At 39.1% G+C, this 14,366-nt stretch overlaps 1 protein-coding gene across 1 annotated transcript in view; it reads right to left on the bottom strand.

Moving 5' to 3' along the window:
* veph1 (ventricular zone expressed PH domain-containing 1) overlaps positions 1-14,366 on the bottom strand; it is an 87,263-nt gene that overhangs the window by 11,211 nt on the left and 61,686 nt on the right. Inside the window, exon 12 of the mRNA XM_005920119.3 lies at positions 8,804-8,921. Within this exon, the coding sequence (XP_005920181.1) occupies positions 8,804-8,921 (118 nt within the window). The remainder of the gene's footprint in view (positions 1-8,803; positions 8,922-14,366) is intronic.

Consider the following 14,366-nt stretch of genomic DNA (forward strand, 5'->3'; position numbering starts at 1 on the left):
GATGGGGCTTTCCATATTTTTGAAAGGAGTCGATTTGTCTTCCCGAGATTACCAAATGTGCTCAAATCCACACACGGAGAGAAAACTGATGTAATCACCATATATTTTTTTATCCCCCTTTCTCTTCTGCTGCTTTCCAGTTAAGTGAGTGCAACAGCATGTTGTCCAAGTGAAAATACTGAACAGCCCAGGGAGCGCAGGATAAGAGGACACACTTGTTATGTGCCGTATTCAGGCATGTCCACACATACACGCACACACACACACTGAACTGGTCATTAACGCACACTTCAAAGACATTCCAGTAGTTGAACTCAACAGTATATCATAAAGTATTATGGAATTGTACCAACCACTGGCTGCACTCCATAATAAGTTGAAGTGAAAAGCGCTTTTCCTTTTTAGCTTTAAAAAATGAAACAAGTTCTCTCTCTCTCTATGTGTGTGTGTGTGTGTGTGTGTGTAACCTCCGAGTCTACTCTGGCCAAGTCAGCAAGTTTTTTTAATTTATTTATTTTTTAATCATTGTAGCACAACCATATAAAGTATTATAAAGTCAAATCTTGGCTGGGTGCCACTTGCTATATTATTGGCTCAAAATTTGGTTATAAATATTTTATTTTAAAAAAGATTTTTGTGCGTAAAAAAATTTGTATGTGTAAAAAAGATTTGTGTGTGCGTAAAAAAGATTTGTATGTGTAAAAAAATTTGTGTGTGTAAAAAAGATTTGTGTGTGCGTAAAAAAGATTTGTGTGTGGTAAAAAAGATTTGTTTGTAAAAAGATTTGTGTGTAAAAAAGATTTGTTGGTAAAAAAGATTTGTGTGTGCGTAAAAAAGATTTGTATGTGTAAAAAAGATTTGTATGTGTAAAAAAGATTTGTGTGTGGTAAAAAAGATTTGTATGTGTAAAAAAGATTTGTGTGTGTAAAAAAGATTTGTATGTGTAAAAAAGATTTGTGTGTGCGTAAAAAAGATTTGTATGTGTAAAGAATTTGTGTGCGTAAAAAAGATTTGTATGTGTAAAAAGAATTTGTGTGTGCGTAAAAAAGATTTGTATGTGTAAAAAAGATTTGTGTGTGCGTAAAAAAGATTTGTATGTGTAAAAAGATTTGTATGTGTAAAAAGATATTTGTGTGTGTAAAAAAGATTTGTATGTGTAAAAAAGATTTGTGTGTGCGTAAAAAAGATTTGTGTGTGCGTAAAAAAGATTTGTGTGTGGACTTAGAAAAAACCCCTGCAAGTTACAAGTACGGATTTTGACCCTATTTTTCTTCCTTTCATCTGATTGGTCAATGTCATGTCAATCACAAATGTAACAATCCAATCAGAGAACAGATGGGTTTGGCTGTCGGAGGGGCGCTTTTTTGAACTGCAGGTCCTTGAAGGGTGATACAGTTTGAAGCTGGAGGATCGCTATATAAATATCCGATAGCAGCTAGGTCCCCTAACTTTCAGTAGCTGTTGAAAGGAAAAAGTTGTGGTATATCAGTGGTTAGAAATACCATTATTACTTTAGGATTAGTTTAACACAAAGTCAGGGCTGACCCAGGACCATTGCTGTGAGTCACAGTGCGCAGCATAAAAGTCCTTTCACATCGGACGCAGGATGTGCTGCTAATGCTAACTGCTAACTAAAAGCAAAGGATCCAGAATTTGTTGCGCTGGCTGCTGGGCTCTGTGGGTTTTTGCAGCAGCTCTACCTGTACTAGATGCACCTGCTCCTTGTCTTTTCTATCTCTGACTTTATGTCCTCTACAAGAGTTTGTTTTTTTTGCTGGTTCTTCAAATGTTCAATAAAAACATGTATGCTAATTCATAACGAAGAAAGCTTTGTAATGAAGACTGTCATTTCCAAAACACTGCCCGCCCCCACCCCGCGGTCCGCAGCGCTGTTGAAAAGGCTGTGGAAGTCCCTGTATTAAACACGTAGACCTGTGACACAAAAATCACCAAACTCGGACGACCACAGACTGTTTTCCTTCGTGGTGATGAAGGAAAACGCTGGGTTGGCATGTAAAAGGGCATTTATTCCCTTCAAAGACCTGCAGTTCAAAAAAAGCGCCCCTCGACAGCCAAACCCATCTGTTCTCTGATTGGATTGTTACATTTGTGATTGACATGACATTGACCAATCAGATGAAAGGAAGAAAAATAGGGTCAAAAATCCGTACTTGTAACTTGCAGGGGTTTTTTTTTCTAAGTCCACACACAAATCTTTTTTACACATACAAATCTTTTTTACGCACACACAAATCTTTTTTACACATACAAATCTTTTTTACGCACACACAAATCTTTTTTACAAGTACAAAATATTTATGACCACATTTTGAGCCCATACTATATGAACAGCATGCATACATGTAAATATGTGAACGGACATGTGAAAAAAAAAAAAGCCATCTAAAAGTAAAATATTCCAGTTGTTTCAGGGAGATGAGTTGAGTGTATTTCTGTCATTTACTGTAACTTCAGCTAAAAAACTGGACAGCTTTCAGTTGGACAACCAAGTTCCCAGCGGATGGTTCTGAGTTTCCGTCTTGGCCTTGAATACGTTATTGCAGTCTTGTTTTATGACCACGTTCCTTTACGTGAAAACATGTTCATGTGCCATGAACTGTACTGCCATGACTAAAGCCGCGAAATACATTTCCTGTAAATCCAGTCTGGCTGCATAAATGCAATCATTTCCAGTACAGAACAAGTGCAATAAATCTTGCATTTGTTCCATACTGAATGAAGCAATTCAGGTCATTTTCTGCTAAAATGACCTGAATTGGGCAACAGTTTTGCTTTTCAAAGAAACTATTTCAGTAGCTACATATTACAACCCATATTGAAAAAAAATGGTAACACTGCATTAGGTATAAACAACAGAATACAATAATTTCTTAATTACTTCATTACTAAAAATTCTATATTTACCTAAAAAATAGAGAATAAATATCAAAAAAGCCACTTTGAATTTGTTGCCAGCGACATGCTTTGAACATACTGAAGCACATGGCATGCAACGTGGACATCTATGAAGGCACCATCATTGGTGAATGATATGATGCATACAGGTTTAGGAGCGGGAAATTCTGCCAATCAGATTGCACCTTCTTTTGGGAATTCCTTTCCGAATTCTGCAAGACAGATCAAAACTACATGCTTTGTGTATTCCAACAACAGTGCTCTGGATTAAAAGATTTGTGGTATTAAACTGGAAAAGAAATATAAGGCAAAGAATGTCCTAAATCAGCGGTCCCCAACCCCCGGGCCTCGGACCGGTACTGGTCCGTGAGTCGTTTGGTACCAGGCCGCGAGAGTTGAGGCTCAGGTGTGAAATGTATGGTTTTCAGGGTTTTTATCGGTTTTCAGCGTTATTTTGTTATCGTTTTTATCGGTCTTTTCACGTGTGTTATGAATAAATCTTCTTTTTTTCAGTACCGGTACTAGTTTTATTTTGTTGTATTTATCCGCGACACCTTAAAGGCCGGTCCGTGAAAATATTGTCGGGCATAAACCGGTCCGTGGCGCAAAAAAAGTTGGGGACCGCTGTCCTAAACTGTTGAGCTGATGTCCTACACCAAAGCAAGACTAGCATAACTCACTTCCAAACCCAGGGCACACACCTGTCTAAAGTTTATTTAAATGTGTTGCTGGCATCAAACTCAAAATGAGGATCTAGTTTTGTTTTGTTTTTAATGCTATTCTCATTATACATGCTCCCCCTAGGCTTAATTTAAAAAATATAAGATTTCTCGTCACATCTATGCCGACGATATAAAAATATATTTTCAGTTAGATCATGACGACATTGCTCCGTCGTTGCACTGCTTCCTCGAGTGCATGGGAGAAGTCAGAGAATGGCTTTTGGGCAACTCCCTTATCCTGAATGAAAAGAAAACGGAAATTGTGGTGTTTGGCAACCATATCCCCCGGGGCCTATTAGCTGATACCCTTGGTTCCTTTGCCACTTCTCTCTCTGACTCGGTTGTTTTAAATTTAACAAACAAGTGTCCTCAGTAATCAAATCTAGATTTTACCAACTGTGCCTTATTGCTAAAACTAAGCACTATGTCCCTCATAAAGATCTTGAAAAGCTCATTCATGCTTTTGTGACTTCTAGATTGGATTACTGTAATTCTCTCTACTTTGGTCTTCACTCCGCTCTCCTTCATAGACTCCAGCTTGTCCAAAATGCTGCGGCTCGCCTCCTGACTGGCACTAGAAAGCATGCCTCTAGCACCTCCGTTCTTGCTGATTTGCATTGGTTACCCATAAAATATCATATCGAATTTAAAATATTGTTGCTCACCTTTAAAATTATGAATAATTTAGCCCCTCGTTATCTTGTCGATCTCCTTAGTCCATAAGTCCCTGGGTTAGCCCTCAGGTCTTCAGCCCAATTACTCTTGGCTCAGCCTAGATCTAGACTTAAATCTAGGGGTGACCGTGCTTTTGCCCTGGTTGCACCTAACCTGTGGAACAACCTTCCAATCCCTATCTGCGTGTCAGACTCCATTTTATCTTTACAATCCCGTTTAAAAACTCACTTATTTAACATAGCTTTTCCATGTAGTTAGTGTCCCTATTTTATATGTGGCGCAATTTTTTTTATATATTTACTTGATCTTTTAGTTATATCTGTTCTTAGTAACTTTGTTCTTATATTCCCTTTTATTCCTGTATAATTAGTGCCCTCAACCTGATGACATATGTGGTACTTTGTTGATAGTCTTTTATTTAATCATGTCTTAATTTTGCTGTTATTGTAAAGCACTTTGGTGTACCGCTGTTTTTTTAAAATGTGCTATACAAATAAAGTTGTATTGTATTGTATCATATTTAAAACCCCAGATTTCTCAGTTTTGGCATTTTACATGTTGTCACAGAGTTTGGTTTCAGTTTCAATTTCAGGATTTTTAAGATGACTGGGGGTCTGTTTGATGGCTTCTTCAAAAAACTGTCATTAGTTAAGGTTTACTTGTGTATCCATGTTTGTTGTAACAGTAACATATCTTGCATCAGGCTTACTGACACTGATTTCAGCTGTTCAGGTACCTGACTGTCTGAGCCTGACTTTGGTACAGATGTATTGTACATGTTCTGATTTTTATCTGTTGTGTGTTTTAATCAGAGCCAGGTGCCATAATAATGTGCTGGGTTAACTGAACTGTTTAAATACAAAAGAGTCATTTGGGCAGATTTGTACTCATCAGGTAGATGTGATACCGCTTTGACAACAAACTAAATTATCTGAAATAAATGCAAGGTGCAAAAAATCTGTAAAGGTGGTGTCTATCTTCCATCCATCCATCCATCCATCCTTTTCCGCTTATCCTTTTCAGGATCTCAGGGGTGCTGGAGCCTATCCCAGCTGTCTTAGGGCGAGAAGCAGAGCTTCCCCTGGACAGGTCGCCAATCTGCCGCAGGGCTTGGTGTCAATCATTTTATTTAAAAAATGTACTTGTATTCAACGTAATATACTCTTTCTAAAAGTACTGTTAGAAAACAGAAACTATAACATCTGTCCAAGTCTGATCAAGACAGCCATGCATAGAAGAAACATGTATATATATATACACAGTATGGTGTAGTCCAAAAGTCTTGAGACACCCCTCACTTCTTTATATTTTGTCAGGGGAATGTGACACAGGTGCAGCGATTTATTGAATCATGTGCAAACATTCATCAAAATACAGACTGAAAGACAAAAAACAGAGTCCATACAATTCAAACAGGACTGAAAGTATGTATGACCACCTTTACTCTTCAACACAGTCTGAATATTTCTTTAAGCAGTCTTCAGGAATATTTCTCCAGGCTCCTTGAAGGACATTCAAAGCTCTTCTCCGGATGTTGGCTGCATTTATATTCTCTGTCGACATGAGAATAATGTCCATGCTACAGTAATGTTGAGGTCCAGGCTCTGGAAGCCGATCCATGACTGATAAGTGCCATTGTGTGTTTTCAACTCAATTCAATTCATATAGTCACCTCAAGGTCCTTTATATTGGAACATAAAGACCCTACAATCATATAAAGATATGCTTTTACTGCATTGGCAGTGCATTTGGGATCACTGTTGTGCTGGAAAATGAAGCTGTTAGATATCAGATGTTTTCCAGCTGGTATCGTATGGTGGATCAAAATCTGATGCTACTTTTCTGCATTCATAATTCTATCAGTTTCGATAAGACATCGATGAGGATTTGAACCAAGAATTTTAAATCTGGATTCATCAGACTTGCTGCTACTGATTTTCAGTCCAGTTCTTGTCTAATTTGCTGTACTTCAGACTTTTCTCCCTTTTTCCTCACAGCCACCCTGCCACTGAGTCCAATTCTGGTGGTCTTTGTTGGATTTTTTCCCCTCTTTCTTAAGGACGTAAAGACATTTAACAGTATCTTAATATCTTATGGACACTTAAGATACTTCTGCTACTATCTGCCATAGATAATTTTTTAGGCCTTCTACCTCTTGTTTAAAAATCTACCTCTTGAAAATACTATTTTGACAGACAAAAAACACTATTTTATGTGGTGGCAAAGTACAGACTCTCTTTACTTAGAAAGTCCAGATATTTGTTTAAAAATGTAGGAAGTAAAAGTAAAAAGTTGTCAGAAAAAATCTTCTTCAATACAGCAGCAAAGTGTTTGCGCTTGGTCATTTGTTATCGTTGGCATTTTATGTAGATTCAACTTAATAAATGAGGACATGTGTTATATGTTGTTGTGACAGGCCGCTAGTAACAAAGTGCCTAAAGATACAATTTGAAAATGGGTTGTTGCTAAGTTATCTGTTATGTGTAGACAACACTGCTTCATCCTGTGAGTTTTTTTATGATGATTCATAGGGCAGTGCTAAGTGGTTAAAAAAAAACCATTTCTCTGCAAATGCTACAACGACTGGACTGCATCAAAGTGAAAAAGCAGCCAATGTCCTAAGAAAAAGTTCGAAACACATGGAGAACAGCTGCTCAAGAGCACTTGAAAAATGAGAACAAACTCTGGCAAAATACAAAGACGTTGGGAGTGGCTCTGGACTTTTGCACAGTACTGTAGGCACACACAGACACACACAGAGTCCCACGGGGACACAGGGTATCACCGTTCCCCTTCTAAATCCTCCTGTAATGAAGAGAAACTGGCACGAGTCTAAAAAGGTAACCATCCATTCCTTGCAGTCATTCAGCCAGGTCAGTGAATGCACCGGTTAGCAGCGGAGCGCAAAGAATGGAGTTCAATTGGCTTCTGTATTGTTTATATCAAGGAGTCTTGAAATGAGCCATATAAATGTCAATACCACTTAAATGTATGAAGATCATTTGTTTAAACAGACTTCTCATTAATCTCATCTGATTTCTGATTATTATAAAGAGCCAAATCCAAGTGGACTGTGATCTGTGTGTTATTCCAAGTATCCACAGCTGGCCTGAACATTAGGGTTAGCCAATCTAGACCTGTAGTCCATCTATTTGAGATGTTGCCACACACACAGACAGAGGCAGCGTCTTTAGTTATACCTGCCTTTTATAAGAATTTTCTCATTAGATAAAGCGAAAGAAAACCTCACAAAACTTGAATATGGCTTTCTGCTGATTCTCTAATTATTTATTTAACGCTACAATACAACAGTAAATGTCCTAGTGATCTCTCATGTATGCATGGCACAAAGTAAAAGTTCCTCAGTATTTTTAATAAATGATATTTAAACATCTACAAAAATGCGAAGAAATGTTTAGCTTAAAACACGTTTCATGCTCTGTCTGATTGATGGCTCCTACCCGTTTAGCCTGGTTCATAGCTCGTTACTTGCTTTCATATCTGGGCCAACTTGGACTTCATTCCATTAAGATGAAGTGAACACACTTCACTTAAGCACATTCTGTGCGCTGTAGCTACATCTATCGCCACGCTCTCACATACCACTGATGTTACTCTCACTCACTCGCGCACACATGGAGCATCTTACAGTTAAACTTTATTACACGACTACTATTACGTGACTAGATTACATGCCTCGCTCCTGGAGGGATCTCTGCTTGAGCACTCCAGGAGAGGTTAGCAATGGTCCCGAATCTCTTTCATTAAATCCTGATCGTAGAATGAGTTTAGCTTTAAATTGGCTTCTCTTTATTTGATTTTGGGACTTTCTGGTAGTATTTATGCAGAAATGTATCAAACTATGAATGGTTTATACATTTTTAAGCACTGCAATTTTCAAACCAAAGGTGATTTAAGATTTGATCTTTACTCCAAGTCTTACTTCATCAGCACAAAGCACTCACTGAAAGGTCACCAGTCCAAAGTAAAGCAATCACATCTGAGTCATGGTGGAAGTGACTGACTGCTTATAGTGACTTTAAAAATGCTTAAATCAGGGTGGCAGCTGTTTTGTAAGAGCTGCTCTCTGCTGCACTTTCCTTGACTTTTCCGGGGAAAGGTCATGTGCCTCGAAGGCAATCTGAGGGAAAACATCCCATGGAGCTCCCCAGAGAGAGAAAACTGTGCCCAAGAGAGCTGGTGAGATGACATGAAATGAGAAAGCAATCTTTTAAAATCCCACTTTAGTTGTTGTTCATTCCTCTGAAGACAGAAAAGGATGGGAGCCATTCAGGGGAAACCGCAGGAGGACAAAGTGTGTGAGGCAAAGTGTGTAATTTCGATGTTTGACGATATGCAAGAGCGGAAATGTACAGTGAAGTGTTTACAAAGGTGGAGGGCTTCAATTTTCAGATAATAAGAGCTCATTTCTTCATTCCTTCTATTCTCAGTGCCCGTCTTAGCGTGCATATATGTGTGCGTGTGTGTACCTGTAGCTTTCTCAGGGTTGTTACACATGAAGCAGAGCCAGCCTCCTTCCTCCTCACTGTATCCAAACAAGTCGAAGAAGCGCACCTCTTCTAGCTGGATCTGAAGGTTGTCCAGGTCCTGAAGGCAAACGGAAAGGAAACAAATACATGGAACAACTGAGCATCTCAAATACTAAACTGTCCTATTTAAACTTTCTATCTGCTGTGATCAATAGTGACTGCCTCCATCCAAAGCAGCGGACAGTGCACAAGAGAGAGTAAGAACAGGATGCGGGCAGGGTGGAGCGGGTGGAGAGGAGTGTGAGGGATGATTTGTAACCTAGAGATACCAGCAAGTGAGAAAGGGTAGATTTACAAGATGGCATGCTATGATGCATTGTTTGAGGTGTTGGCAATACCAAAAAGACAGGAGGCAGAGCTGTAGGTGCATATGTTCATACTGGGAGTGACCAGGATGGATAAGATAAGGAATGAGTACATCAGCGGGACAGCTCAGCTCCCATTTCTCTATGTAATGAGAAATATCACGGAGAGATCAGGCATCTGTGCTGAAGCAGAAGAATTTAACATTAGAAAAAACTGAGTGGTGTCCAAGATGGATCATTGGAAGCTTTGGAATCTGCATGAAAAAGGAAAAAAAAAACACGTACAAAAATTAGGCTCGGGCTGAATTAAAAAGAAGAAAGCAGGTAGAGGACGAGGACCAGCTGAGGACCATAAGATGACTTAGCCAAAACAGGAAGGTGAAAGTTACGACATCATTCTTAGATTTATAGTCTACATAGTATTTATTAATGCATTTAATTAATCAATTTTCACTTCTTTGTTTTTCTCACTGTTGTATATATACATGTTTATACTCTCTCGTATTATAAAACCCCTTGTGATTGAGCGAGTGAAAGAAAGTCAGGCACAGGTTAAAGTCCCGAAAAAAAGTTTTTTTTATTTAACCCAAAAACAAAGGTGGTTAAATTATACAAAAAAATCAAAATCTTGTGCCCATAAAAGAGGTCAAAGTAACAGAAATCTACTCAAAGTTAACAACAAACAATACTGGCAACTCAAACAAACTGACCTCCCTAAATGAGACAAAGAAACTTAAACAGGGCTGATCAGCCCACAAAAACACACAAAGCCTAACTGAAACTAACATAACGAACTCCATTTCCCCCCCATGATCCAGAGCTATGGAACGAGCCAATTTGCAGTTCTCCATCTAGGCTTGCTCCGCCCCCTTTTCACCTCTTGGCTCATCAATCAAGGGACCGGAGCAGCTGTAACTGAGGTAACTCAAAAACAAAGAGATTAAATCATACATAACAGTGTAACTTTAACTTTATTGTAGACTGTACTATTTTCTTCCTTTATCATGCTGCTATAAAACAACAATTTCTTTTGTGGGATCCATAAAGTATCTACTTATCTAACGATCTGTCATAAATGTTAAATATATTCTTTTTAATAAAAATGAACAAAAAACATTTCATTAAAAGATGTGTTTAAGTGGGTTAAAACAATCACGATCAAGTTCATGGAAGAATTCTTGCACTGATTGCTGCACTTTTCCGGAGCTTTTCCTGAGCTGCTGGCGTAGCTCCGGATTGCTGTTATTATTATACTCGTCACTTTGTGGTTTACATGCAACACACAGACCCTTGCATGAAAAGCACTAAAAGACCTTTCAAAGAGTTTACAGAATTACCGAATGACAGCAACGTCAGGAAGAAGGAACACGAGAAGCTCGAGAAATACCAAGGGCTCACAGAAGAACTCGAGAAGATGTGGAAGGTGAAGGCAACAGTGGTCCCAGTGGTAATCGGAGCACTCGGTGCAGTCACCCCCAGGCTGGGAAGAGTGGTTCCCACTCCCAGGAACAACATTTGAGATCTCTGTCTAGAAGAGCGCCGTCCTAGGAACAGCTAAGACACTGCGCAGGCCCCTCAAGCTCCCGGGCCTCTGGGAGAGCACCCGAGCTTGAAGGATGAACCACCCGCAGGGGCGAGCGGGGGATTTTTATATATATCTATGTTTTATTTAGATTATACTAACATTCCTGTGGTTGTTAAACAGCTCAGGGCATAAGCAAATGCAAAATCACACATGCATAAGGGATTCTTAACTCTAAGAAGTAGCTACTTAACAAAAATCCTGAAAATATCAACTTTGCATCTGTGTCAGAAGAGCAAACAATGGAAGACTAGACCCCCACCAGAAATCCCACAAGACCTCCTGCACATGGTAAGAGTTATACTTCACTTTGAATTCACACAAACACACTTCAGTGACACTTGACATATTTCTTTTTTTCTTCCTTGGAGAAAAACATGAAAATGATCGATCACTACCATTAGTTTTGTTTTGTTTTTTTACATATACCGTACATTTACCATAAATTTACATTATCTTTAACTAAAACCATGTTTCTGCAGTGCTGTTATGTGGTTTCCCAGATCTCTTTTATCATGATTGCACAGTTCAAATACCCCAGAAGCAAACCTACCACATACACACGGCTCCAGGATTTCTCTAAAAACAGCTCTTGCACACTGATCATCAGTAAAACTTCTGACTTCAGCAAGCAGGCTAACAAATGCAGATGGATTTAAATGACTATAAGAAAAAACTGAACGTAGCTACACTGTGCTGAGCTACTAGTGTGTTTTAATTTATCCCCCTTGATGTTAAAAAGGAAAGATGTCACATCTGATTTTTTATGTTATTACTACTTAAATGACTAAAAATGAAGGGGATTTGCCTGCAGATACAGATAAACCCAGACCATATGGGGTTTGGGAGAGACCGAACATCTGTGGGTTTACGCCAACATTAATATACTCATAACGTGCAGTGGACCGAGTGGTCTTCAGGAGATGTAAGCTTCAAAACGAACAAATGCAGAAAAAGATTTGCAAAAGAAAAGCAGGAGCGAAAGACAAGAAAGTTAGTGAAAGGATAAAAGAGAAGACGAGGAGATGAGAGTCGAATGGTATGACAAATACGTTACCTGACTGTTTTCGCAATATACTGTTTTATACTTGTACTCTACTACACTGCAGAGGTACCAAATATGTTAGAAAATACAGTGCACATCTTCCTCCCACACGTAGTTCCACTGTGTTTCATAATTACGCTAATACGTTCCTAATATGTTGCTATCTGGAAATATAGGAGAGCGTTTATTGTTTTAACTGATTATAATATGTTAGCAGGATATAGCTAAAGTATCTAACGTTGGCCATCTGCAGCTCCGGGCAGTATTTCCAGGAAATGTCAGTAAGCTGCACCTCTGAGCTTCAAACTGGCTCCAATGTAAACCCACAGAGGGTGTCACGACTTTTAACAGCCGTCTTTAAATAGCGTCAAAGGTGGGGTTATCTACCAAATGTTAATATAGTTAAAGAACCACTCCACCCGTTTTGAAAGGAGTGCTTATCAGGCTGTGGTAGCATTTGATTATATATTAAAAAAATATGTTCATGCATTACAATTACAAATCAAATCTTGCTCTATCAGCAGTCACATCATCCATAAACACTAGTGACCTGCTTCTACTGGCAGCCATACATGCCTGTTTTCTCTTCCCATCATTCACCATTTGTCTTGGTTTTGTTTGTCTTTTCTGTCTTTCAGATCTGCGCAGGCTTTTTAAAAATGTTTTCTGTCTAATTTGTCCTTCTTGTTCTTGAGTGTAATCAGTGGTTTGCAGCTTGTTGTAAATCCACTGTTTTCACATTCATGAAGGCATCTCTTAATTATAGACCTTGACACTCTTACCTCCCCGAGAGTGTTCTTGACTTGGTTTGATGTTGTGAAGCTGTTTTCCATGGGAATAATCCTGTCGGCCACTTCGGTCGCATTTTGTGGTACTTGAGGCATTTTTTGGTGTTGCTGAGCTGCTCAGTGAATTTATTGTTTTTAGATTTAGTCAGTCCGGATTTTTTTGTTCTCTCTCTCTCACACTGACGGGTTTATTTTGGGGTTTTTTTTCGGCCTAACGATGGCCTGCCTCACTTGCACTGACATCTCTCTTTGGGCCTCATATTTAAAATTATAGTTAAAATATATTAAACACTTTGAATCATATCAAATATCCTGAACAGTAAACGCAAAAAAAACCCCCAACAAATTGTAAAATTCCTTGAATTGGAGTTGGAAGTCTGCACTTCAATCACAAATTGGTGATGTACAAAGACAAAAATACACAAACCGCCTTTGTCCAGCAAATTATGAAACTGACCTGACCTGTCGTAGTTTAGACTCACCTGAATCTCGTCTTTGTTGGCTTTACAAGTGAAAAAGAAAAAGCAGAAACAGCTTTTCTACGGACCTTCAAGGAGCCAATTACTGAAATAGCTTTAACATTGTTTACCGATGACACAGCAAACCTCTGAAAAGCAGCAACTGGAGACAGAAGCAGAGAGAAGATAAAAGGACCGGCTGTGAGTCAGAGGTTGAGCAACAGTGTCTAACAGTGAATGCAAACCCGACATTTGCTGCAAAATACAAGAAGAAATGAATGACCAACAAAGAAAAATGAGTAAGATCAGATGTATTTGCTTCCAGAGCCCATTACAAGAATGCCTTAAACTCCAGCGTATGTGTCTAATCAAATTATCGCAACTGAAAGGCCGTAATGCACGGAACAAACATCCAGTATGTGTTTTCAAATGTGAGCTTTGATGCTACTGAGGTTGGAGAGATGAATTTGCAGCCGGGCAACAGCTTGTGTGGACAAACATGGCCATGTTTGATTCATCAAGCCCCGAAAGGTGGATTCAATAAAGAGATGAAGAAACAAAGGCTGGATTATGTGAGTCTGAATGTAATCTGTCTGTCCTCGCAGAGATTTCAATAAACCCCCTTTGTGCACCTCTCTCTATCATTCCTCTCTCTCCTTTCATCATTTTGTTTGAGTTTACAATTATATTTTCATCAAGATTCGAGATTGCCAGTGCACATGGCTGACGGCAACTGCAACAATGCTCAATGTACCAAATCTGCAAAACGCGTCCTTGAGGTTGTTTTTGCCATTTAAAATCTTATCTTATTCATTTTTTTCTAACATAAATCCAGATATTCTAATAAACTGAGAATGATAAAAGATTTTTTAAGAAGCCAAACTGTTATTAACTCCAGAAATGGAGGGAAAAAATGTGGTTGATGAGGTTGTAAGAATGTAGGTGAAATTTCTGCAGAGAAAACTGAATGAGACTGAAGGAGGAAGGAGGAGGAGGGAGGGGAGTGTACGTCTGGAGAAAGGTGAGTGGATAAGAAGAGGGAGTGTTGGGAAGGGGGAGTGGAGGAGAGGCGGACTGAAGCAATAAACAGGGACGTGCTTTATTTCTGTTCCTGCGGACTTTCATCTGCGGCTCTGTCTGGCAGGCCGGGGTCCTGACTATAAAACTCCTTTCACACGGGCACACGCAGAGGTCAGCTGTCTCCTCTACCCTTGTTTCGTCCCCGAGCATCTTTATCTAATCACAGCCTCGGTCCCATCTTTATCTTCGAGTACCCCGCCTTCCTCCCTCCTCTCCCTCCATCAAACGTTATCTTCACCACAGTT

This window comes from Haplochromis burtoni, unplaced genomic scaffold (assembly GCF_018398535.1).
Source record: "Haplochromis burtoni strain Fernald_Lab_line unplaced genomic scaffold, NCSU_Asbu1 Contig_38, whole genome shotgun sequence".
Lineage (NCBI taxonomy): Eukaryota > Metazoa > Chordata > Actinopteri > Cichliformes > Cichlidae > Haplochromis > Haplochromis burtoni.